The following is a 26132-nucleotide window of genomic DNA, read 5'->3' as shown; positions in this document are numbered from 1 at the left end:
AATTCGCCCCCCATTACCCCCCCGCCCCTCAATATGCATCCAAACTCACGATTGTCCAGTCTGACGTCCGCCTGCTCCAGCGGTTGGGTACGCCATTTCAGTCCGGCTGTTGTTGCCAGATCCCCCAGGTTCGAGAGTTAGCTGCCGAATACTTCTTCCGCTGTCTGTGGCGTCACTGTTGGGCCCCTTGTGCTGTTCACCTCTGACAGTTCAGTTTCCGACCCCGTTCTTTTGTCCTCCGAGATCGATCCTTCTCCCCGCTGTGGCGGTTCCCCGCCCGAGACCTCCTTTACCGCTTGTAGCGCCGCCTTCCGCTCCACTTCCGTCTGTGATTCCGTCGGCCTTTGTCGGTGTTGGCCACGTTTCCGGAGTCGCTTGGATCTTCGTACTGAGCCCTGTTGGAATTCCTCCGCAGCCCTGTAGCGGGCCCCATCCGTTCCAGCTTTGTAAGAGTCCCACCAGGCCCAAGCATCCGCCGACGATGTAAAGAACAGTGCCTTCCCATCCAAAGAGACTCGGAGCCTTGCCGGGAACAACAGCGAGTACTGCAATCCCTCCGTTCGTAGCTCCTTTTTAATGGACAGGAACGAAGCTCGTTGTTTTTGAGTTTCGAAGGTGTAGTCCGGGAACAACGTGACTTTGCTATTATCAATCTGGAATGGTCCCGTGTCCTTCGCTCGTTGCAGAAGCCAGTCTCTGTCCCTGTAGTGGAGCACTTTAATCACCACCGGTCGTGGGGGCAGCCCCGGTTTCGGGGGCCGGGCAGGTACACGCTCCAACGTGAAAAATGGGGACAGACCCTCCGGTGCCACCACTGTCCGCAGCCAATTGTCCACATAACCCAGGATGTCCGTCCCCTCCTTTTTTTCCGGAAGGCCCACCAGTCGTACATTGTTTCGCCGGCTTCGGTTTTCCGCATCCTCTGCCCTCCTTTCCAGCGTCTGAATGCGGTCCAGGGCGTCCGTAAGTTTGCCTTCCAAAGCCTTCTGTCCCGGCACTATGTCTTTCAGGGTGGTTTCCGCTTCTTTGACCCTGTCGGCTAGCTTCCCATGGTCCGCTCTCAGTAGCCCCAGGCCCGTCGACACCTGAGCAATGTCTTGTTGCAGAGCGTTCCTCGTAGCTGCTATAGCTTCTAGGATTTTGTCTTGCATCGTTAGCAACTCCGATTGGGGTTGTTGCATGGTGTCTGGAGCCTCAGTGGCCAGTCCTCCCTCACCTTTCGGCCCTTTCGGTTTCCCCATGCCTCCTCTGGGCGAGCCGCCGGTCTTTCTTGGACGGGTCGTGATAGGCAGTCCACTCAGCAGGACGTTTGGTCGCTTATCCCAGTGAGAGCTGGCACCTGCCCGGTAGCCGCGGCCAGTGGTCTGCTCGGTCGGGGATCACTCACCGGTAGTGGTTGCCGTTTCCCAGGGGTCCCGCCGTTGTGCCCTCGCTCGCTCCCCTTCACAACCTGGGGGAGGGCGACCGTGGTTGTCCTGCACTGCAATGCGGTTCCGGTATGTCCCGGTGGTCGCAGCCGGCCAGGCTCGGTTCCCGCCCTGTACCCCGGTGCCGGTCGTCCGGGTACCTCCTCACACCGTTGCCCGTCGTGCTAGGAGTCGGTGTAACGGGCTTCCGCGCCAGCAGTCACCTGCGTCCGTCGGGACGGACCCCCTAGTGGGGGGAATGAGTGGACGTCCCGGTAATGAAACAGCCAGTCCTCGCCGCTATTCACCACTCAGGTCGCTCACCAGATCGGCCCAAGGTCGCCAGCCAGGCGCCACTTCCCTCTCGTCTGGGAAGTCTCGCAGCCCCCTGCCGGTCACAGAGCCGCCAAAGGCGTCGAGGTTCACATCCACTGGCACGTCTCACTGCAGGAGTACTGTTCCGTTAACCAGTGCGGCGCCGAGTACCTCTCCGGGCGGGCGTAGGGCGCTGATCACCACCACTGGCGCCCCCGGGAGTAATACAATGGGTGGGTCACTGGAGCGGGCGGGTCTGGTCAGAGGATCAGGGGCGAGGGGCCCAGTTCAGCAGTGCCTTGAAGGAGCCAGTCGGGGCCCCCCCCCAGGGTCTATGAGGCGAGGCAGCTGGCACCCCGGATAGGCCCCCTGCGCCGCTCTCCGCTGTTAATCTCCCCTCTCCAGGGCCCCCATCTGCCCACCGTCGCCGCTGCTCCCGGACCTCAGCCGGCTCGCGGTGATAATCCGCCTGTGTCCCGCGCCCGGCAGCACCCCCGCTGTCCGCTCAAGGGGCTCCGCTCGCCGTTCACCAGCAGGCGCCGATGCTCCAATGTCAGAGGGGGTCGCGGGCCCAGGTGCCGGGGCGTCGGTTCTCTTGTTCCCCGGGTCCTCAATCACCACCGCCTCTGGGCTCTCAATGCAGGCGTCAGGCAAATATCCCCCGAAGTCCCGGTGCGGGGAAGGCACTCCTCCCGTGGGGGGGGGCCGGCCGCGCCGGAGCAGCAGCCGCGGCTCCTCGCGTTGTGCAGGCGCGCCCGCTCACTCCTGGAACAGCAGGCCTCGGTGAAGCCGGGGCCTCGATTACAGCCTCCCGGGCAGGGAGAAGTCGCCTCAGGGCCGGGTGAGTCCGGAACTCAGTCCTCCCATGGCCTCTCCTGGGTCTTAGAGGGCCGCCGGGTTCCGCCGCTAGTTGCTCTCCCCCGATCACTCCCGGGCCTCACCTCCGCTCCCTCATGCGGGCTCCGGGGTCGCACTGCAGGTCTCAGCGCTTCGGTGATTCTGATATCGCCGCCATCTTGCGTCGTAGGTCCGCGGGACGTTTTTCGGGCAGCACTTCTCCCTTGGTGCTGAAAGCGGCTCTCCCGCAGCACCGGAGCAGGTGGCAGGATATCGCCGGGGTCACCCTCGGTTCTCCCGGGGTTCCCGGGCGTTAGTCAGGAGTATTTGGCGGATTACGGGCGGTGGGCTCGGGAGCCACGTTAGGCAGCCACCATCCTCGTTGGCCGCTAGCCACGCCCTCAAGGCGACCATTTGATGACGATTATCCAGATAAGAGACCAGCCAATCCAGCTCTAATCCCGCTACCCCAATTGCCTCCAGTCTCCTGATCAGGATCGTGTGGCTGACCGTGTCGAACGCGGCCGACATGTCGAGCAGTACCAGAAATGCCGCTCGACCTTGGTCGGCCCGCGTCCGCAGGTCATCTAGCACTGTCACCAACGCGGACTCCGTCCCGTGGGCAGGTCGAAAGCCAAACTGGGCCACGTCCAGACATACGTTGCTCTCCATGAAACTGGAGAGATGTTTAGTCACCAGTTTCTCCAAGATTTTAATTGGAAATGGGAGCAGCGAAATAGGTCTGAAGTTTGCTGGACAAGTGGGATCCAGAGAGTCTTTTTTTAAGAGAGGAGATATTACTGCCATCTTCCAGCAATCCGGGACCTGCGCCAACTCAAGGGACTGGCAACAGGTGGAAAAAAGCGGCGAGAAGAGTTCTTCGCGAAAAAGTTTCCAGTATTTCGGTGGAAGAGGATCGAGCGGTGAACCCGAAGAAACTCCCTCTGCCAGAGCGCAGAAATCTTCGAAGGACGGGAGAGGGAAGATGTTTAGTTGCGCCGAACTTGCACTTGTCCCAGAATCAACCAGAGGAGTGGTATGGTCCATAGTATTGGGCAAGGTGTCTTGTGATAAGGCAAGTTTGCTCAAGATCGTTGTGATCTTATCCTCGAAGGACGACGACAAGGCATCACACAAGGCTTGGCTGGGGGGAATGTCTCTGACAGTACTGGCTGGAGAGGCCAGAGCTTTCACGATTTTAAATAGAGTCTGAGACTTATTCTCTGCCGCTAGGAGTGATTCCTCTAGAAAAGTAGCCTTGGCCTGTTTGATCTCGGCTTTATAAATTGCCAAAGTTTGTCTAAAAAAGACTTTGTCAGCCTCAAGGTATTGCCTTCTCCACTTTCGCTCACCCCGTTTACAGCGGTATTTGAGCTGGTGGAGTTTTTCTGTAAACCATGGCATTACCTGTTTGGTTCTTTTTCTGGTTGTTCGGACGGGAGCCAACGAATTCAAAGACGTTAAAATTCTATGGCTGAGAGTATCATAGCTATCCGCCACGTTGTCACTCAGCCTAAAGCCTTCTGGAAGCAAGGTGGGGCGTGGAGAGAGCTTCAATAGCTTCGTCCATTGTCTGCCCTCCTTAGTGGCTCCTAATTTGCTAATATTCAAAGCAAGATTGGGTGAAGAAAGATGTACCGGTGCGTGGTCCGTCCAGCACTGAGGGAGAATACTTTGAATAGCCACTTGATCCGCATCCGCGAAAATGAGATCAAGGGCATGGCCCTTTTCGTGTGTCTGGGATAGTACCAACTGCTGTAACTGGATGTTGCTATTAGCCTGAACCAACTCTTTAAAAGCAGAGTTGGTTGGGCCATCTGGCCATAGATTGAAATCGCCTAGCACTATCATCCTTGTGTGCGAGTTGGCAAACTCATAGATAACATCAATGAGTTCCGTCACAGCTGACAAAGCCCTAGCTGGAGGTCTATAGCACAATAGGCCTGAGTGAAGTGTACCCCCCTGGTCGTTGATAGCGAAGCCCATAAGTTCGCAACCTAGAATGGACTTAGTATCAAGCATAGAGAGATCTAAAGTCTCTCTGAAGATCACCCCCACTCCTCCTCCTCTTGACCCAACCCGCGGATTATGGCGGATCTTAAAGCCTGGAGGACACGCTAGTCCCAGCTCCACCAGACATTGAATAGAAGTCCAGGTCTCCGTCATGAATAGTACATCTAACTTCAGAGAGTCGATGAGCAGCGTGATTTCCTCAGCATGTTTGCAGAGAGATCTAACATTTAGAAGGCCACATGACAAAAAGTCCGTCCTTCTGCTGCTAGCATGCAACTGATAACAAGGATCGTTATCGATAATCGGTCTAACAGAAAGAGATATCCCGCCGGCGCCCATCGCGTCCGAGGCGCGAACGGGCGCAAACGGGCTTACCTCTGGCGCACCTCCGGCGCGCACCCGCTGCGCGTCATCGCTGCGCTCCGACCTTCTGTCCATTAGTTATAGCCCTACACGTGGGAGGAGTGTGAGGGGAGGAACTAGTCCCCAAGCAAAAGATGGCGCCCGTAAATCGGCTGCCACGAATGCCCTCTCCAAGATGGCGCCGCGAAGCACCCAGTATCGGTCCCTAGCTGCCCTGATTCCTGCAAATGCAGGGTGAGCCCAGCTTTTAAAGTGCAGGTAAGAGCTAACGCTGTACTAAAAGTACAAAGTACACGGCGCGAAAATAATAAGCGGCGCAAATACTATTAAGGAAAATTACCAAATTAACGAAAATTAGTTTAAAACACAGCAACAGCCAGCGCGCTGAGTACACTATAAAAGAAATCCCCTTCTTATAATACCCCTTCGCACCTATGTAAGCCTTTTCAGAAACCCTGGTGCTGTTTTCTCTGCCACTAGCTCTGCTGTGGTTTGCTCCTGGTCTTCCTTTTTGCGGGATCCTTTTTTCCCACCGGGTGACTTCTTTTGAATGGTTATTTTTATGTGACTATTTCTTCACTGCATGCATGGTGGTATTCCCAAGCCTTCCATTTGTCACATGAGACTGGCCCATCTGTCAGCTTACCATATTTTGTTAGGCTTACGCCATCAGTAAGTCTACAAGTCATAATTGCTGTGCCAGTCTTTAGACTAGCTTCACCTATCAAGCAAGATAGTCGGATTTGTGTCTTTCCCCGTGCTGCACAGCTTGCCAAGGATTCCTCTGACTGTTCATTGTTCTTGGTCTGGCATTCCTTACTGGTCTTTATTGAATCTACTGGCAAATCTTATAATCTGGTCCGATTTACAGAGCTTGCATCTGTTAGTCCTGACAGTACTTGATCATATATAGGGTGTTTCCTTACCAAGAAGTCTGGATTTGAGTCGCCTGTGGTATGATAGGTATTCTCATCCTTCTCTAGAGTGGACCAGCATGTAGATGAGGCATTGGTAACTGGCAAACTGACAGTGGTAGCTAATTTGATTTTTACTGTATCTCTCAAGGTAACTTTTTTCACTGCCATGCCAAGAATAAAAAATAAAAAATGACCACCACAATGCCCTCCTGAATTGTGTAACAGACAAGTGGAGCTGTGAGCTGGAGCCATTTCATCACACAGAAACATGTCTTTGAAGTTTGACCCAGATGCCATCCGGGCCATATCTAAGTGCAAGGCAAAGGTTCATGAACGGGATTCTTTAGGCTAGATGAAACTAGTGTAGGCTTATCAGAGACCTGATTGGGTTTCCAAAAATTATGCACCAGTCAGACTGCCATGTTTTGGACTCCTTGTATTTTGTGAATAGTGCAAGCAGGCCTGGCTAAATAGCATGCAGTGTAGTCCACTCTTGAGAGAGTCCCAGCACTCCCCACCAGTACCCTCAGATGTGGGAGAAGGGGGGGGGGGATTTTTAAAGGTAAAATTTGCATGACACTCTTCATCTGAAAATAACCTAAGGACACTACTGCTGCTTTATCATGACCCATGGCCTATGTTTATGTCCTGATATTAACCTTAAAGACTAGACATTGGGAATCGTGCATCCCTGCAAGCCAAAGAAAGAGAGGGGGGGGGGGTGTTGCAAAGTTAGCTATAATCCTGGATCAGCACGTACCCTTGAAGGCGTTGAGCAACAGAAATTGATTTTTCATCAAGTCCTATATATTCGATAAACAAGTATGTAGAATGCCTGAAACAGGTATGTGGGAGATCATGCAAGCCTTCATACACAGCGTGTGGCACCTCCTGGCTTTTAAACAATGGTGATGGTTGGTACCCCGGCCAATAACTTTGCCTCTTTGAACCCCATCCCGTGCTACCTCCTTGACTGAGTATCGAGAACGTATTACTTATGTGCCCTCACTACCTTATGCCAGTAGGTATTCTATCATAGAAGATGAATAATTTAATCGCACAGACCAGTAGTAGTGTTGAACAATTTGCACGTGTTTGTCATATTGAACGGGCACCTAGTTAAACGCTAAATGGATTATGGTTAGGGGAGGAGCTAATAATGCCGGAGTTGCCCTAAGGAAGGGGGTGGGAAAGTGGTCACTAGAGTTGGTGGGGTTCTTTTTGGGACGGAAGTGTCTGCGTTCTTCCCCAAAAGGTTATGTGCATTGGACATCTTCCTTTTTAACTACTACTCCTCCATCACTTTTCCAGAGCAAGGCAAATGCGTTCCTCCAAGATCTGTGAGAATTGCAAATTGGTTGCAGAAAAACACCAGATGTGTCCCGGAAGATATAATGCACACCAGTGTAAAGTTATGATTTGGGCCAATGATGAATACCTATGAACTCACAGGGAGTTCTTTCAATGCTCACGAGCTGCAGAGAACATATCTGTGCTTGTATCTTCATTTTTTTTTTTTTTTGCCAAACTGCGTACGTATGATAATACATTGACTGAACATAATACAAGACCGGCCTCTCCCACAACTATCAGTATGAGAGTCTTGCCTTCTGAGCCCTCTATCCTTTGCCCCTACTTGTATGGGTCCCAACTCTGAGTCTTGCAGCCTTTCTTGAACTACCTATAAATCTTCATTGGCTGTGTCACAGCCCAGGACTCCTTTTGAGCCAATCTTCATTTTACCACCACGTCCCCTTATGCACAAGGGCCCTATCAAAATAAATGTAGGCAGCAAATGTAGGCTTGGCACACTCAAACCTCCGAGCCAGTAAAGGATGGCACACAATTTGTTTAACAGAGAAATGTTTTAGAGATGGCTCGTTCACCATCTTTAACAGACTTTCTTACAGCTTTTGAAATGATAAAAATGGAGAATGAAAGAGATAGGTTGAGGTACCACAGATTATCTCTTGAGAATTGTCCTGCTTGTAAATTCTTAACATTTTCTTTTGAGCATTGTCCAGGATGACTTGCCTACTTAGTTTAGGTCTGTAGTAGCACAGCAAGCAAAAAGAGAGGAATTGGAATGTGGTCTCATGTAATTGCCAGTGGTTGAGATTCATTTAAGTAATCGAAGTACTTTAGCGGTATCTCTTTGGTTTTATTGTGATAGTACCCAGTCCCTCGTCTTACCCAAAGAAATGTGCAACCTTTTGCCAAGAGCTGGGATTACTTTTATCAATGTATGAAGGATAGCTCACTGTGCCTAATTGGGGCAAACAACAAAGCCTCTGTTCTGTAGTGGGGATTACCTGATTCTGGTCCCTTTGACAGGCCTACATTCCATGTTTCACTACCAGCCATTCCACTGCATTAACCGAGCCTAGGGCTTTTAGTCATCTCAGGCCCAATCTTCAGATTAGTGCTGTGATCCTGAATGTCCACTCTCAGCTATCCGTACTGTGAAAAGCGCTCTTCATTTGAGTGTAACTAATGTGATGGCAAGGTGTAGTGTCTGAACCTATGAAGACGTGAGACTAGCTTTGCAAACACTTCAAAGTTCCCAGTCCATAATTCACAAGGCATACCGGAGAGAAATCTTTCCCTTCTAATCTAGCAGACCTCTACATCCTAGCAGGAACCTAAATCAACATTCTATTACCTGATACACCAGTGAGCCATGAGCGGACAAGTCTGAATCTAGGAGAATGTGACTGTTCAAATAGCTTGGAGAAGTGTCCACAGGGTTTAAGTCCAAAATGCACAAGGTGTACCAGAACTAAAGCCTTTCATAAAGATCTGGCACACTTTTTCATCCCAACAGGACCCATTATTGCCTGATACGCCAATGCACCAACAGTGGGCACAATTAAGTGTGTGATCAGTGAGTGCTCAATTTCACAGACTCTGCAGTGCCATGTACCCAAACTCTGCTACTAAATCAAACAATATGAGCTTCGAGCGACTCGTTAAAAAGCACAGCTTTTCAAGTTGTGCCGAAAAGCCACTGCATCTAGGGGAGTGACAACTATGTTGGGTAGGGTTTGATTCCTTGCGTTACCAGGATTAACATTTTTCACACCTTCCTTTCCTCAACATAGACTCTGCTGCTCAACTGGGCATTCTGATGTGTCCTGTAATTGATGTACAGTGCTACACAAAACTAAAACATATATAAAAAAATGCTTAAGTAATCAAAGAGATAGGGAGGAGGAATGAGTGTCCATTTGCTTCCCCTGGGTACGTATTGAAGTTATCAAATGCAAAAACTGGATTTTCGCAGAGTTTTTAAGCAAAAAAAGGATTTTCGCAAAAAATGGACACTTGTAACAAATCTAAACCATTGGATAGATAATTTGTGGTATTCTCAAAAACGCAATGTGTAAGATGCTATTGCGGTGTATATTTTTCGTCCGCCCCTACATTGCAGTTGTGGCAGTTATCATCGAATACCACAAAGTGTAAGGTGCCTGCCTCATCCAGAGGCTCCTCTGGTCTAGGTTCGCAGTATCCAGAGATCCGTAAGTGAGGTAAAACAAAAAAAGTGGAAACCCCAACAAAAAGATTGGATTCTATTAAAAATAGATCCACTCCAAAAACTTTAATGGTGGTGAGGATCTACAGAATGTAAAAAGGTGGGTACTTTTACTAGATCGAGTAACTAGATCTAGAAGTGTAATTTTTATAATATTAAAAGAGGTGTCGACATGTTTCAGCCCCCTATGGCTCAACGGAGTCTGTAGGGCTTTCGTCAGGACTAAACAAACAAACAAAACACAGGTAGTTACTTACACCATTTGTGTAGTTACTGCGATGGCTTACTGGTTCAATTTAATCAGTTGCCAAACGTTCTCTTTTAACCTGCAGAAGAGAGACACAAAATAGGGATATACAATACATATAATAATGTATGGGTTTACGGAGGCACCAGAGCAAATTTTAGTCTCTAGAGGAATTTGCGATTTTATGTAAAACTTTTACTGTGGTGGAGTTAGAAAACAGGGAGGCGGAGGACTGAGTAGCTGATAGAACAAATAGTCTTATGAGGTGTGGTCGTTATGACATTGTATAGTAATCTACTCGGTGGTTGTATGGTATGAATACCGCTCTCAAGGTGTTTAAGGAGAGCGTGTGCCGATAAGACTCCTATCTCAATGGTTTTCATGGACAGGGCGCTATCATTTTGCATATACAGCGTGGAACATTTTGTCGCTAGAGCCATGTGCTATTTAAATAAATACACAGTGCAATGACTACCTCGTTAAACTCGGAGGAAGTATTAGCCCAATGCCCCGAGCGGGGCTAAACCTTTCAGGAGTGGCTCGCAGTATAGCCTGATAGAACCATGTAGGTAACGGCGGGTATTACTAACGAGCAGCGTTCTTACCTCGTGTAAATTTACCAGAGGCTCCGTCAGGGGGTATTGGCCAAATGTTACCACAGAGCTAGAAAGGGGCAAGAAATACAGTTGAATCACTCGCCTTACCTCAAATTAGTGGAGGGAGAAACAAAACATGTATTGCTGCCGCCATTACCCGCGAGGAAGGAGACTGCCACCGCTTGTGCTGACTCTGCCCCTGGACGCTGGGTGGACGTCACAGTGCGTCTTTTAAAGGGGAACTATCAACATATATGCTGACACGCCCGTGGACTCTGGGTAGACGTCACAGTGTGTTGTTTAAAGGGGAACGAGTGTTTTGACGCTGTACTTTGAGAGAAACTGTGTATGTGTATACCTGGCTCATATGTCTCAATAAAGTTTCTCAATGTTTTATAAAATGTACTAAAGAGAAACTGTGTATGTGTATAGCCGGCTCATATGTCTCAATGGAGTTTCTCAATGTTTTGCAAACTGGTGCCATGGTGGATTATCATTAAGCCCCCCGATATGGGTTCTCAAACGATTTACCCATCTCTGCTCCTTTTCATACAGCTTTTTTTCAGCGATGTGAGTTTTTTCAGTGAGCATCTCAATAACAGTCCAATGTATTTCGTCACATGTGTGTCCTGACTCAAGGTAATGGGCACAGAGTTTGGTAGTTATTTTTCTAAGTCTGATATTGCTCCTGTGTTCGCCAATGCGAATTTTCACTTTTCGGCAGGTCATCCCGATATAAATTTTGTTGCACGGGCACTTGACCATATAAATTACATAGGTGGAATTGCAATTTGTATGCTGTTTCTGGGTCCAAAAGACGCACTGTGACGTCCACCCAGCGTCCAGGGGCAGAGTCAGCACAAGCGGTGGCAGTCTCCTTCCTCGCGGGTAATGGCGGCAGCAATACATGTTTTGTTTCTCCCTCCACTAATTTGAGGTAAGGCGAGTGATTCAACTGTATTTCTTGCCCCTTTCTAGCTCTGTGGTAACATTTGGCCAATACCCCCTGACGGAGCCTCTGGTAAATTTACACGAGGTAAGAACGCTGCTCGTTAGTAATACCCGCCATTACCTACATGGTTCTATCAGGCTATACTGCGAGCCACTCCTGAAAGGTTTAGCCCCGCTCGGGGCATTGGGCTAATACTTCCTCCGAGTTTAACGAGGTAGTCATTGCACTGTGTATTTATTTAAATAGCACATGGCTCTAGCGACAAAATGTTCCACGCTGTATATACAAAATGATAGCGCCCTGTCCATGAAAACCATTGAGATAGGAGTCTTATCGGCACACGCTCTCCTTAAACACCTTGAGAGCGGTATTCATACCATACAACCACCGAGTAGATTACTATACAATGTCATAACGACCACACCTCATAAGACTATTTGTTCTATCAGCTACTCAGTCCTCCGCCTCCCTGTTTTCTAACTCCACCACAGTAAAAGTTGTACATAAAATCGCAAATTCCTCTAGAGACTAAAATTTGCTCTGGTGCCTCCGTAAACCCATACATTATTATATGTATTGTATATCCCTATTTTGTGTCTCTCTTCTGCGGGTTAAAAGAGAACGTTTGGCAACTGATTAAATTGAACCAGTAAGCCATCGCAGTAACTACACAAATGGTGTAAGTAACTACCTGTGTTTTGTTTGTTTGTTTAGTCCTGACGAAAGCCCTACAGACTCCGTTGAGCCATAGGGGGCTGAAACATGTCGACACCTCTTTTAATATTATAAAAATTACACTTCTAGATCTAGTTACTCGATCTAGTAAAAGTACCCACCTTTTCTACATTCTGTAGATCCTCACCACCATTAAAGTTTTTGGAGTGGATCTATTTTTAATAGAATCCAATCTTTTTGTTGGGGTTTCCACTTTTTTTGTTTTACCTCACTTACGGATCTCTGGATACTGCGAACCTAGACCAGAGGAGCCTCTGGATGAGGCAGGCACCTTACACTTTGTGGTATTCGATGATAACTGCCACAACTGCAATGTAGGGGCGGACGAAAAATATACACCGCAATAGCATCTTACACATTGCGTTTTTGAGAATACCACAAATTATCTATCCAATGGTTTAGATTTGTTACAAGTGTCCATTTTTTGCGAAAATCCTTTTTTTGCTTAAAAACTCTGCGAAAATCCAGTTTTTGCATTTGATAACTTCAATATATAAAGAAAATACCATCACTTTTTTACAGCTTTATTGGAGTAAGCTACAAAATGATTGAGTCAATATTTTATCTTTCGTTTGGCAGTTGGACACTTGTATAAGCGGAAGCACGGTTATACCTAAAGGATCATTTTTGTTAACCCATCAATGACAGTTCTACTGTTTGCCTCAATATGATCTCTTCAGTGTCATTAGCGAGTTTTTTTTTCTTTTTTCTCTTTTTTTTTGGTTGTAAGACTTTATTAGTAGTTGCCAAATGTACATTGCAATCATTTTACAACCCGGAGGCCAGCTGTTTCACACATGTTAGTTCACCTTCGTTGTTACACAGCTCTTCAGCCGACAACCTTCCGGTCCGGCAGCAATTTTTCGACAATTTACGTAAGGCATTTCGATGAGTTGTAAATAATCTGAATCGTCCTACTTTTATTTATATCTTAACACAACTTTAGACTCAGTAAAGATTAGTTATCTGTTTATATCGGTATCAATGTATATTCAGTATCCCACGCTAGTGGGTGTCCCCGGGCGTCTATCCTTTCCCCTCTTGTCCCTTGTTCCTACAGTTAATCAGTCACGTTCGTATCCCAGACCCCTTCCCGACCCTTTTCGACGACCTCCAAGTGTATCATTCATTCATCCATCGCCTCCTCATCCCCTGAACTATCAATATCTTCTTCACGAAGAGGTTCGCACAAGTCCCCCCGATAACTGTTCCAGGGCTGCCAGATCTTATTCCATTTTCGAGGGTTGGCTCTCATTTTGTATACTGCTCGCTTAATCACCATAAGTCTGTCCATAGTCCTGCACCACTGTGGTAGAGTCGGCGTTTCTGCCACTCCCCATTTCTGCGCTATATCCCGTTTGGCAACCATTACCCCCACTGTTACCCATTGCTGCCCCTGACGCGTCAGATCATTCTGTCCACACACATTCAGCAGGCATACACGCGGGTCTGGTGTTAGTGATATCTCTAGAGTTTGGGAAATGGTGCGCATGATATGTCGCCAGTAGTCAGCAATAATTGGGCATTCCCAAAGTGTGTGTAGTAATGTCCCCTCTCCTCCACAGCCTATTAGGCAGTTCGGGTGCTCCGCTCTGCGTATTTTGTGCAGGGTAGTTCTGGTGTAGTAAACCCTGTGCAATATCTTAAACTGCACCAATCGAAATCGGGCCGAAACGCCTGCTTCCCTCTGGGATGCCAGTGCGGCGTTCCAATCTGTCTCATCCATAGCACCCAGCTCAGCCTCCCATTTCTCCTTTAGTCTAATCAGAGGGTCCGGAAGGTTATTCAGTAGTTTTCGGTATGTGAGGGACGTAGCACCCGTTTGTATAAAGTCAGTGAGCAGACGGTCTTCCAGCGGTGAAGATTCTGGGATCTTCGACCCTGGCTCAATGGCTACCATCAATGCATGTCGTATTTGTATGTATCTGTAGGTTTCATTGGGGCCCAGCTCATACTGCTGTTGTAGGTGTGAGAAAGGGACCATTCCATTGCCAGTCCATAAGTCTCCCACCGGGGAGATTCCTATGTTATCCCATTGAGTAAATCCCTTACTAAATCTCAAACATCCTAGCAGTTTAGTGTCCCATAAAGGTGTAAGTTTTGTTATAACACCTCTCCATTTGAGTCTTGTCTGTGCCCTGTGCCATAGCATCGCAGTGTGTTTGGTTGGGCCTATTAGCTTCGCCGTGAGACCCTGGTTATACAACTGGGCTAACAGGCTGTTTGTACCTAGTTGCGCTCTGTCTGCTAGATAAGCCGGGTCATCTTGTTGGGCGTGGATCCACTGGTTTATCACCTTAAGTTGCGACGCCCAATAATACAGTTGTATATTCGGCAGGGCTATCCCGCCGTCGTACCAACTTCGATTGAGTTTTATATGCGCTACCCTGGCTGGGCGTTCTCCCCATAACAGACCCGTCACCACCGTCGTCACCTTCTGGAAGTAAGAGGGTGGTACCAAAATTGGAGTATTCTCTAATACATAAATGAGACGTGGTAACGCCATCATTTTAAACAGTGCCGCTCGCCCCAGCAGCATCAGGGGGAGGGCTGTCCAATGTCTCACATCTGCTTTTAAACGAGTGAGTGGCGGTAGCAAGTTCTGCTCGTAAAACACCGCAGCGTCTCGAGTGACATAGACTCCCAGATATTTAAAGAGGTGTCTGCTATCGTCAAGGGTCAGTCGCTAGGAAGGTTCGGAGCAGGACCCTTCAGTACATAGATGACCGATTTAGTCCAGTTGATCGTATAGCCTGAGTTTATTCCTTGTGTATCACATAGTGCCAACAGCACCGGGATGCCAGTCTCCGGGTCAGACAGATAGAGTAACATGTCATCAGCATAGAGGGAAACTCGATCTTCCCAATTGCCTCCCCAGTGCACTCCTCTCAATTACGGGGTAGTCCTAATGACAGTGGTTCTAGGACCAAGGCGAACAGTAGGGGGGAGAGCGGGCAGCCTTGTCGTGCCCCCCTAGCTAGTGGGATCTCTCGGGAGATGTGGCCATTTGCAGTTACGGGCGCAACAGGATTCGTGTACAGAAGTCTTATCCAGGAAATAAACTTAGGGCCGAAGCCCATATGGGCTAACACTGCGAAGATATACTGCCACTCCACCATGTCAAACGCCATTCTGGCATCTAATGATAGTATGGCCGCCGGTCCTGTCAACAAGTGGGCTCGCGCCAGTGCTCCGTGCACACGTCGAAGGTTCAATGTCGTGCTTCTATGTGGCATGAAGCCCGATTGATCTGGATGAATCAGGTGTGAGAGGTGGGGCATCAGTCTGATAGCCAGTGTTTTTGCTAAAATTTTTGCTTCAGCATTAAGAAGAGAAATCGGACGGTATGATGCACACTCAGTGGGTAGTTTACCCGGTTTCGGAATGGCCACAATGGTCGCCATCCGTTGATCCAGGGGCAAGGTTCCCTTAACTTGACTCTCCACAAACATGGCCAGCAAGGGTTTGCTCAGTACGTCTGTCATTGTCTGAAACCATTCAATTGGGATCCCGTTGGGGCCCAGCGCCTTACCTGTGTGAAGCGCATTGATCGCCATCTGTATCTCTTCTACCGATAGGTCCGCCTCTAACTCGTCCACGGCATCCTGTGGCAGGGTCGTGATTTGCACAGTTTGGAGCCCCAGCATTGCCGCTTCCGCCGTGACTTCCACTTCCAGGGTATATACCTCTTGGAAGTGGTCGGCTAAGACTTCTATTATTTGCGAGGGGCGCGAGTGTAGCATCCCCTCCGAGTCCCTCAACTGTAATATGTTACTGCAGTCTTCCTTTTTTTTTATCTAGCCAGGCCAGTAATTTACTGGCTTTGTCCCCTATATATCGTATACCCTGTGCGCTGTCGCCTCTATGTTCTCAACTGTCCGTCTTCTAAGGTGGTCATCATGTAATTGCTGGCAGAGGCGAAGCGTGTGAAGTGTATCGTCCGTTGGGCTCGCCATATGGGCCGCGTTAGCTGTTTCTAGTTTTAGCTCTAAGTCCAGCAGTTCCCTTTTCTGCATGCGCCTGTGTCCCGCTATTGTCGTAATCGCCTGTCCTCTCAACACCGTTTTATAGGCCTCCCATAGGGTCGTGGGGGATGGTACAGAATCTGCATTTTCTGTAAAGTAATATCGGGTCGTCTTTTTCAATTCCTTGCGGATGTGCGGTACCTTAAGATACCCTGGGTGAATTGGGTAGACTCATTTGCGGGCTCTTACAGAGCACGACAAGCTCAGCGTCAGAGGAGAATGGTCCGAGATACCCCTGGGCCTAATCTTCATGTCATTTATTGTAATGTGGCCCTCTCCTAGTGTAAGGAAGTAGTCAATACGGGATAGGCTGTTATGGGTTAAGGAATAGTAGGTGTACTGTTGGCCTTCAGGGTTAAGACGTCGCCATATGTCCATTAGCCCCTGTGCCTCCATGAATTCACCGAAGCGGGACGGTCCAGGAGTCTGAGTCCAGACCGGAAATCTATCCTGTATATTATGAGCCACTGCATTAAAGTCCCCCCCCACCACAAGGTCTCCCTCCGGGAGTTCTAACAGGAATTTCCCCAAGTCAGGAAGGGCAGTTGCATGCAGCGCCGGTGGAATGTATACAGACATTATGTTAAGTGATTTTCCTTCCCATTGTCCACAAGCTGCTGCAAAGCGGCCGTGATCATCAGTTTTGGTGGTCTGTAGTATGAACCGGGATGCCTTCCTCATTAAAATGCCCGTCCCACGGGATCCCGAAGTGAAGTCTGAATTTACTATCATGCGGTAACCTCGTCTGTCTAGTGCCCTGCTGGCCGTGCCCACTAGGTGCGTTTCCTGAAGAAGGATCAGATCATGATTTATTCTTCTGATACCCTGCAAAACCAACCCCCTCTTTATCTTGTCTCCCAGTCCCCGCACATTCCAGGACATCAATTGCAGTGGAGTTACCATCCCCGAGTGAGGGTCCCCGTCTAGGTTATCAGTCTGTGTATCCTGTGCCATGGTTTGCCTGTAAAGACGGACATGTTTGCAGTATGTGGTGGCGTCGTTGCGCCCGGCCTATACCCATCTGCGTGGTTGCTATTACTTGCCTGTAGTGACGGGCATGCCTGCACTTGGACTGGTGCCGTTGTGCCCGGCGTGTACCCATCAGTACGTCGGTATCTGTGTTTCTTACCCAATCTTTAAGAGTCAAACAATTCAAACAATTAAACACTCCCATTCCCCCCCCTCCCTCCCCCCTGCTACACGGACTTCGAACTGCCCGCCACCCCAACTGGGCTACATCTGGGTTATCGAAAAACTATGTCTTGTTGTCCGCTACCACCCGCAGTTTAGCTGTGAACAACATAGAGTACGGGATCTCTCTTGCCCTTAGTTCTTTTTTGACATCCAAAAACGTCCTCCGTCGGCGGGCCACTTCCGCTGTATAGTCTGGGAAGAAGGCCAGAGTGGAGTTCTGGATCTTCACTGCAGGGGATAACCCTTGCCGCCTGCACTCCGTCCCTGTCTCGGAAGTTGAATAGTCTCGCCAGAATGGGCCTTGGAGCTGCTCCTGTCTTCGGCCGTCCTCCCGGCACCCTATGCGCCCTTTCAACCGAGAAGAAGGTCGACAGACCTTTAGGCTGGAGTTTCGTCTTGATTAAGTCTTCTACGAAAAGATCAGTTGCTCTGGTACCTTCAGATTCCGGAACCCCAAGGATTCTTATGTTGTTCCTCCTAGAGCGCCCTTCTTGGTCGTCCAGCTTCTCTTTCAGTATTTTATTTTCAGTCGTTAATCTCTCCATCGCCGTTTGTAGTTCCGACACATCCTCCACCAACGATTTAGTGACCAGTTCCAGCGATCCCACCTTCTCAGACATTTTATGAAGATCTGCTCTGATGAGTTATCTCGGTAGAGATTGAGCCCACCGTGGTTTGTACCTGTGTTAGCGCCCGCATCACATCGTCCAATGTCGCTTTTTTCACCCCTGCTCCGTCTGTCGTCTTCGTAGCATTTAATCTTCCGTCTGTTGAGGGAGAGGCACTCTTGTCGCAGGCGTATCGTTCGATACGTGTTTGTGTCGTGCCACCTTTGGAGCCTCTGCCCGCCATGGTGTCTGTTATTACCGTGCCATTCACCAGTACCGGTTTGGTTTACGCGAGGGATGACAGAGAGGGGGGTCCGTTGTGCTTCTTAATTAGTCGTCACTCAGGCTCATTCGCCACACTCCTGTGTTCCCACAGGCCGTGCCTTGGTCGATGCTGGCGTTGCACGTGTCTCACTCAAGTCCCTTATGGCACCTCAGGGTAGGTGTTTATGCTCAGGTGACTGTTCCTTCTGGTTTGGCACCTATTGCTAAGTAGTAACGCCCCCTCCCTGATTGGTATGTCTTAGGGCAGAGGTGCTCTTGCTGATGGCCCCACTCGGCACTATCTCTATCAGGATTGCGTCTCCTAACCGTAGTGAATGGCGCTCCGCTGTCTTCTCAGGGTAGCGGCGTAGCTCGATGTTGTGGCGGTCCCTTTCAATTGCCGGCGCTGTGCGCTCCGCAGTGCCACCGATTGCACCAGCCTACTGGGTCCACGCTGTTGCTGACCAGGCTAGTGGGAAGGACCCCCTGCACTTCATGCTGGTCACCACTGTCCCCAAGTTCGCGCCCGTTGTCCAAGCCGCGGAAGCCGCGAGACTCCGTCCGCCACTCTAACAGTACCAGGGGGGGAGGGAGGGGGTGGATCCCGTTTATGTCCGTTCGCCGCCTTCACGGTCTCTGGTCTCATTCAGCCCCCCTCATAAGCCGGCACTCGATTTTCCGGCGGCGGTACGCTCCCTTCTGAGGCCGCCTCACTGTGTAGTGTTGGCGGCGTCTATCTCGGCCGTCCCACCGCTAGTGTCTCGCCGCCTGTCGTTTCATTCCTCCATCCCGCTCAGTGTCGCCACAATTATGCGCGCTGGTGCATAAGTACCACAATCTCGCTGATCGGCGTTCTCTCCACTTTCCGGTCCCCGGGCACTTCCGGCTCTTCCTTGCCGGCCTGGGGGCACTTCCGGCCGGCTCCTCCGGCTACTGGAGTCCCTGGCCTCCGGTCAGCGCTCGGCCGCTGGAACACTCGGCTGTAGCTCTGCAGTCCGGTCTCGGATTTGTACCGGAGTTCCTGCCGCCAGTACCGCCCGGTCCTAGGCCTCTGGTCCCTCCTTCAGAGAATGGAATTGGCCACGGATCAATGTACGGATTTCAGGAGAGGCCGCCTCTCTCTCGGAGCTAGTCTTCTAGGCTGCCGCCATGCTCGGCTGCTAGCCACGCCCCCCCTCCATTAGCGAGTTTTTGATGTGGAACTTTAAAGTGTATTCTGTAGAAATTTGCTGGTCTTTCTCAATAAGATGGGTTAATTGGCGTTTAGAAAAGCAAAGATTTCATGATCATCTTTTACGAGGAGAGTTGCAAGTAGGATTCATTTGGGAAACAAAATAAGAGTTTGTGTTGCATAAAAGCTCTATTGTGCTGCCTGTCTTGTTTGTCCTTCAAAGACAATGGCTAACAATTGCTATACACATGACTAGTGTGTTTAGCCAAGGGTCTCCAACCTTTTCTGTACTGAGAGCTACTTATGTTCAATTAAACGCATTGCGAGCTACTAATATTATTTTTTTGTATAAATTCAATTTTGTTATATGTATATTAACTAAACCAAGCAAAAGCTTTCTAATTTAATAATCTGGGCTGCACACAGGTGAGTTACTCTGAGGTACTTGGAGAGCCACATAAGCTCACAAGCTACTGGTTTGAGACCCATTTAATGCTGTTTTTTTCTCACTGGTGGTCTTCATTTAGAAAACCCGATTCTTTTTTTTTTTTTGTGTTAGTCATGATTTCTTTTGGGGAGATGTTGTAATCCTGAAACTGTATCAGAACGTTTATACGTTTATTAATGGCATTAAATCTGCTCTCTCCAAGGTATTGTCACAGCTTCTACCCCTTTCGTCCTCCTCGGAGATGTTCTGGATTGTCTGCCTCTTGATCAGTGTGATAAAATCTTCACATTTGTGGAGAGGAACGTCAGCACATGGAAATCGGTAAGCATTAGAACTTAAAGATTTTTCAATAGAAAACATTTGTATTTATTATGATGTCTGGCAGATGGCTGTCAATTTGTAGTGGATACTTTCTCTACATGATCGTCTTTTGAAATATCTCAAAATATTGTTCCAGGGAGCACCACTTATTTGACTAGTTATTGTACAGGCAGTGACAAAATCAAATGGATAGGTTTTACCCCAGTGCCTCTCCTTTAATTTTGTCTGCCACATGTTCTGTGGCTCACTAAAGGCAATGTACAGACATTTACCAAGTAATTGCCAGAAGCATTTATATATTTGGATTGTGTTTTAAAAAAATATGTTTTGTCTTGTTAGCACTTGAATACTTGACATGGACTTCTTATTTCAGTAAACTCTCACAAATGCTAAATGTGATGTTGAACCAACGTGATTATCACAACTATGAGACCCGTTGCAGTGATAAAGCACAGATTATCTGAAAGAGAATAAACAGTCCACACATGGTCGTGGTATACAAAGAAAGAGCAAATGTATTGCCCTAGCTGCAGTTGGAAACACACACAGGGAGGAATTGCCAGTGTTTCAGCTCACTGGGTGTTAGTCACACTTTTTATACATGAGATTGTGCATTGCGATGCTTTGAAAAGGCTGAGTAACCGTCTACGTCTTGCTGCAAGGCCACTCTTTATCAGAAACTTAAAAGCACTAATTCCACAATTCAACGTCTTGGCAGAGCATCCATTGCTTACAACAAATTATTTTTCGTTGTCTTCAGGTACAAAACCTCCATCATTCATTCCACAGATTAGGCAGCTTTCTCTGTGCCCACTCCCTACATTCTTTAGTCAAAGACTGTCTGATGTCTGAAACCAGTGCCCACCACATTGCAAGTATGTCTGGAAAGTCCAGCTTCACCTGCTGGTTAACAGAAGCACGAAATTCAGTCATGGCAAAATAATAGTCTCTCAGATATGCCCCTACAATATCTAAGTCTATTCTAAATATTGTAAGTGCCAGTGAAGCCATAGAGAGTACATGGGCTGGAAACTCGACAACTCGAGTTCCACGGCACCATGATGGCTTCACTGAACCAAGGAGTGTTTGCTACTAAAACAACTCATCTTAATAAACCTACACTAATGCCAGTGTGGAATTTATTAAAATAAGTACCTAGAGGGGACCCCAGAGATGCCCCCTGAAAACCTACCAACGCTGGTGTGGTGTCTAACTGGCTTTAAGCAGCCTTCTACCACCAGACATGTTTCTGGACCCATGGGTCGAGAGCCCCTGCTCTCTGAGGCCAGAAACAAAGCTCATCCTAGGCGGAGGTGTCGCACCCCCAGGATGAGCACAGTGCTTGAGAGGGAAGCTTCAAAGGCCTGCTTCCTTTGTAATGCAACCCTTCCTCTTCTTCTAGCAGCAGATGGCCGCACCTGGTTCAAACCACCCACTTTTGGTGTGAAACCAGACTGGGAAACCATGATAGAGTAGGAGGTGTGCCCCACCCTCGCCAACTCCACACCTCAGGTGCTGGAGGCGAAGTTAGCACATTTTTCACTGCCCACCATCTTGGAGATGGTGGGACTTGTCCAATCAGGGCTAGGGCTATGCCCCCCCAGCCCTCCTCACCCCAGGAGTGTGGCATTATAGTGGGTGGAGACACCACAGGCAAGGAACCCATTGGTCCCCACCTGCTACTCCCTCAATGCAATTAGGTGGCTCCACTGGACCCTGAAATTAGATTTCTGACCACGTTAAAAGAGCCGGACACTACAGTGTTACACCAGCAGACAAAACTGTAGAAACCAACTAACTTGGCCCCGGCCCTACCAGCCTATCTGCAGCCCTTGACGATCCAGGGTTGAAAGAAGACCCATTCTGTAGCCCAGCGACCTCCAAAGCCTTGGGAGGACTGCCTGCCTCTGATAAAGATCACGATCTCCAGAGAACATTGGACCTGTGCAAGAAGAAATCAACTTTAAGAGAAAAAGAACTCTGTCCTGAGAAACCGCCACAGGACTCACCTTTGCACTTGGCATCCACGGACCAAGTCCAAGTGGCCACCGGTCCTGCGAAGATTCCCCAGTGATTCTGAGTCCGAGTCCACCCAGAGCTGACCCCTGCCGGGCTCCACCTCTATGACTGCAGCCTCAATCCGAAGCCCCTCCCCCTTTCGCACCTCTCCCGACCGCAACCTGCCAAAGTACATCCCTCCCTCAAAGCCCCTGGGTAGCTTGACCAATGGTGTCCCAATGTCCCGTAACATCACTACTTCCCTGGGCTGCTGTGGGTTTTATGCGTCTGGACTCCTGGCCTGAGCCTGCAGCCTTTCTTCAAAACCGATCTCCCCCATTGAGCTGCATTGGGTGCCCAATGCTGTGTTGGCACTCTGCACCCGGACGCCCCTGTGCCGCTGAGAGTGTAATTTGGTGCTGCCTTGTGCGCCCTACTGTGTTTACCATAACTCCCGGAGACTGGGTTACCAAACCGTGTTACCCAGCTGTGAGCAGCAACTCTTCGATTACCCCTTTTCTCCATTGGATAACTTTGGACAGATTCCAAATTTGAACCCTGCACCCAGCTGCCCCTGTGCCGCTGGCGGTGCATATTTGCTAATTACCTAAATCTTGCCTGGTGCTGATTCTTCATCCTGAAAACCAAGATTGTAAGTGGTACACTTACCTGCAAAACTGCATTCTTGTTTTCTTCCCATAGGTTAACATTGCTGAACTGAAAAATTGGTCATTGTGTCCACTTTTTAAAGTTAAAAGTAATTCTTGTGAAAAACAGACTTAGCTTAGACTGTGAATCTTGGTCTTAAAATACAACTAAAAACAAGCTTAGTTTTATAAAATTGGTGTGGATATCCTTTTTGAGTCATGTGTAATTTATTAGTCACTGTGTGCATAACAAATGTCTTGCAGTCCTCTTGTGTTAGGCCAAAGGCTGCACGAACATACTACCACAAGTAGATCACTTTGGGTTTACAATGAGCCCTGTAAACTTCTGTGGGAAACTCAGGACTCTTTGTATGATATAACCATCTAGTGGTATGTTGTAAGAAAGTGGCTCTACATATACTGGACCAAACTAAGGTACAGTGTGTATAGAGTCCCCAGTCCCCAGAGGTATGACGGAGGTTAAAGTTAGATATACCCTTAATCTCTAAAGTGGTAGCTTGGTTGAGCAGTAAGGCAGTATCAGGGGACAGGGTAAAGCATTTGTTGTACCCACTCAGTCAGCAAAAGGTTTCACACACTCAAGAACTGAACTCTAGGCCAATTGTTTTTATATGAAAAGATAGTTGTTTTATTTTAGAACCAACAGGTATCAAAATATACTTTTCTCAATATGAGTAACATTAGGTAATTACTTTGCAGAAAGGCAATAGACTTTGTAAGTATAATAGCTACAGTGGTTGCAATAGGCAACACAATTTAACATTGAGCTCAATGGGGGTTTCTACATAAATGCAGTTGATTACTTTAAGGATTACTTTTCTAACCACAGGACTGGATCCTGGATTCAGTCCCGGGGCCTAAGCTGTTAACAGTTGAGTAAAAGCGTTTTGGTTTCAGTTGTGATTTTTAAAGAATATAAATGTATTTTCAAAGTTGACACTGAAACTTTTCAGTGAAAAACAAGCAATGTTATCGTATGGAAGGAAATTCAGATCAATGGTAAAGTAGGTTCTCGTTACTTTTGTAATCCAGTGCTGGACTTCTAGGTTCAGCACGGGGACCACTACCTAAGACAGGTAAGCAAGTACAGTTTGGTACTTTGTATGATTTTTAAGGAATATTTGTAGTTTGCAAAAATCAACACTTTGAAGATATTTCACAGAAAATCAGTCAATGGTTTCCAATGGAAGGTAATTGGTAAGTACAGTTAGGATTACTTTTGCGGTTCAGTACTGGGCTAAAAGGTACAGTACTGACTTCTCCCCTGATCACTGGTGAGTAATTTGAAATTCGTTATTTGGCTGATTTTAGATGAATATTTTAATGTTTCAAAACTCCACACTTAGAAGAAATGTCAGTGAATACCAGTCAATGTTAACCTATGGAAGGAAAATTAGTTATCGGCTTTTAGGTAAGTACTCGACTGGTAGAGTTAAGCTTCTGGGCATAGACTCGGGGGTCTCCCAGGGTCGGAAAGGTTCAGTAGTTACACCCTCAGCGGCGCAGGGGCAGCCGGGTGCAGAGAGAGTTGGCCCAATGTAATCCAATGGAGGGTAGGGGGCCTTTGGTTGGTGGCTGCAAGCAAGCAGGCCACGTGGCTGTGGGAGCTGAGCTCCTGGTCACTTACTCAGGGCAAGTGGGGAAGTAGAGTAGGGTAGTAGTTTCACTTCCAGTGGCACTCGGGCGGCTGGGTGCAGGGTGCTTTTGAGCCGTCGGGCGCTCAATGTTATCCAATAGGAAAGTTAGAAAGTGAACAAAGGCTGCAGGCTCGGGGACGGAGATTCTTCAGGTGCGACCACCACTTCGAGAGGTAAGTTGGGATCTTGGAGAAGAAGTAGGTACCTCAAAGGAGGGCACAGGGGGCCACAGGGCGCCGGGTGCAGGGGTGTCTTTTGGGGTTGGGAAATCTTACCCTCAGCTGGTCGCGGTTGGAGGGGTACCTGGTTCTGAGGCTGCAGGCGCCGTCTGGTTCGTCGAGGAGGGTCTTTAGGCACTGGACCTCGGGTCCCAGTCGCCGGGGGGACGTCCTCGTGGTCTTAGGTCACTCAGGCACTGGCAGGGCTTGGTGGGTGCAGAGTGGGCTGGATTTGCGGTTCCTGGCTGGCACCAGGGGTATTGCTGTTGGAGCAGAACCACTGCTCGTGGGAGTCCCAGTCTTTTGAAAGGTTCAAGACAGGCAGGTCCTCCGGGGTTGTCGAGGTTGCTGTCCGCAGGAGTCGCTGGAGTTTCACAGGAGCAGGTTCAAGGATCAACAGGCCTGTAGGGATCTGAGGCAAAGTCCGTGGGCGTCGTCCTTTTGTTAGCAGCTGTGCGGCAGGTCTTCTTGTTTCTTGGTCTTCTTGTTGTTGCAATCGGGATCTGAGGAAGGAAGGTTCAGGGTGCCCTTAAATACTAAATTTAGGGGCGTTACTGGTAGGGCAAGGGCAGGGATCAATGGGTCCCTGCCCTGGGGTGGGTACACCCCCTAGTCTGCTCCTATCCTGTGGGAGGGGGCAGGAACCTAGCTGTGATTGGGCAGGGCTCCCCATCTTCAAGATGGCCAGAGCCCGGAGTCGTGCTTAACCTCACCTCTCCCATCTGAGGGGTGGGGTTGGCATAGACTGGCACACCCCCTTTCCTCACTTAGGGTTTCCCGCCGTTCTTCCCGCCAGAGTGGGGGTCAGAACCGGTGGCGGCCAGTTGCTGAGTACAGCAAGTGGCCTGGAGAAGCTCACAAAGGCAGTATGCCTTTGAAGCTTCCCCTGCCTATCCTGGGGGAGGAGGCCTGGCACTTCGTCCCAGGATGTGCATTGTTTCAGGCCCCCGAGAGCGGCAGGCTATCGACCCAGGGGTCCAGAAACATGTCTGGTGGTGGCAGCCTCGGCAGCCACACAGTCAGGACACTGTGAGTTGGTTAAGCTTCAGGGGGCATCTCTAAGATGCCCTCTGTTGTCATTTTACATTAAATCCCACACTGGCATCAGTGCGGGTTTAATGTGCTGAGAAGTTTGATATCAAACTTCTCAGTCTTCAGTGAATCCATCATGGTGATGTGGAGTTCGTAATGATGACCTCCCAGCACCATATACTCTTAATGGCAGCACTGCACTTACAGTGCCCAGGAATGGCCCAGGATACTGTAGGGGCACAGGGCGTATGCACCTGTACCCACACCACTGGCATAGGACACCCAGCTAGAGGGGTGACTGATGGATGCCAGGGCAGTGAGCTTGTGGCCATGGCACACATGAATGTGTGCCATGTCGTCTCTCCGTTTAGTTCTCTACTTAGACACCCAGCCTGCAAAGGCAGTGTGTGGGTGTCCGGGTACAGGGCCCCTAAGGGTGGCACAATAAGTGCTGCAGCCCTTAGGGGTCTTCTCTGGTCACCATGCTCTGGGTACCTAGGGTACCATTTACTAGGGGTGGTGGCCGGAGATGCCAATTGGGTTTTAGTTTCAACACAGTTTTAGGGAAGGAACACAGGCCCTGGGCACTTGGTTGGCAGGAGCCTAGGGCACACACAGTCGGAGCACATGAG

General features: G+C 49.0%; 1 protein-coding gene across 2 annotated transcripts in view; it reads left to right on the top strand.

Moving 5' to 3' along the window:
• The window catches only part of THOC1 (THO complex subunit 1), a 334223-nt gene that overhangs the window by 53691 nt on the left and 254400 nt on the right, over positions 1-26132 (top strand). For both annotated transcript variants that reach the window (XM_078687449.1, XM_078687448.1), the window contains exon 5: positions 19829-19947. In XM_078687449.1, the coding sequence (XP_078543575.1) occupies positions 19829-19947 (119 nt within the window). The remainder of the gene's footprint in view (positions 1-19828; positions 19948-26132) is intronic.

Source organism: Lissotriton helveticus, chromosome 4_1, assembly GCF_964261635.1.
Source record: "Lissotriton helveticus chromosome 4_1, aLisHel1.1, whole genome shotgun sequence".
Lineage (NCBI taxonomy): Eukaryota > Metazoa > Chordata > Amphibia > Caudata > Salamandridae > Lissotriton > Lissotriton helveticus.
The sequence above is the reverse complement of the archived record's forward strand: the minus strand, read 5'-3'. Positions and strand labels throughout refer to the sequence as shown.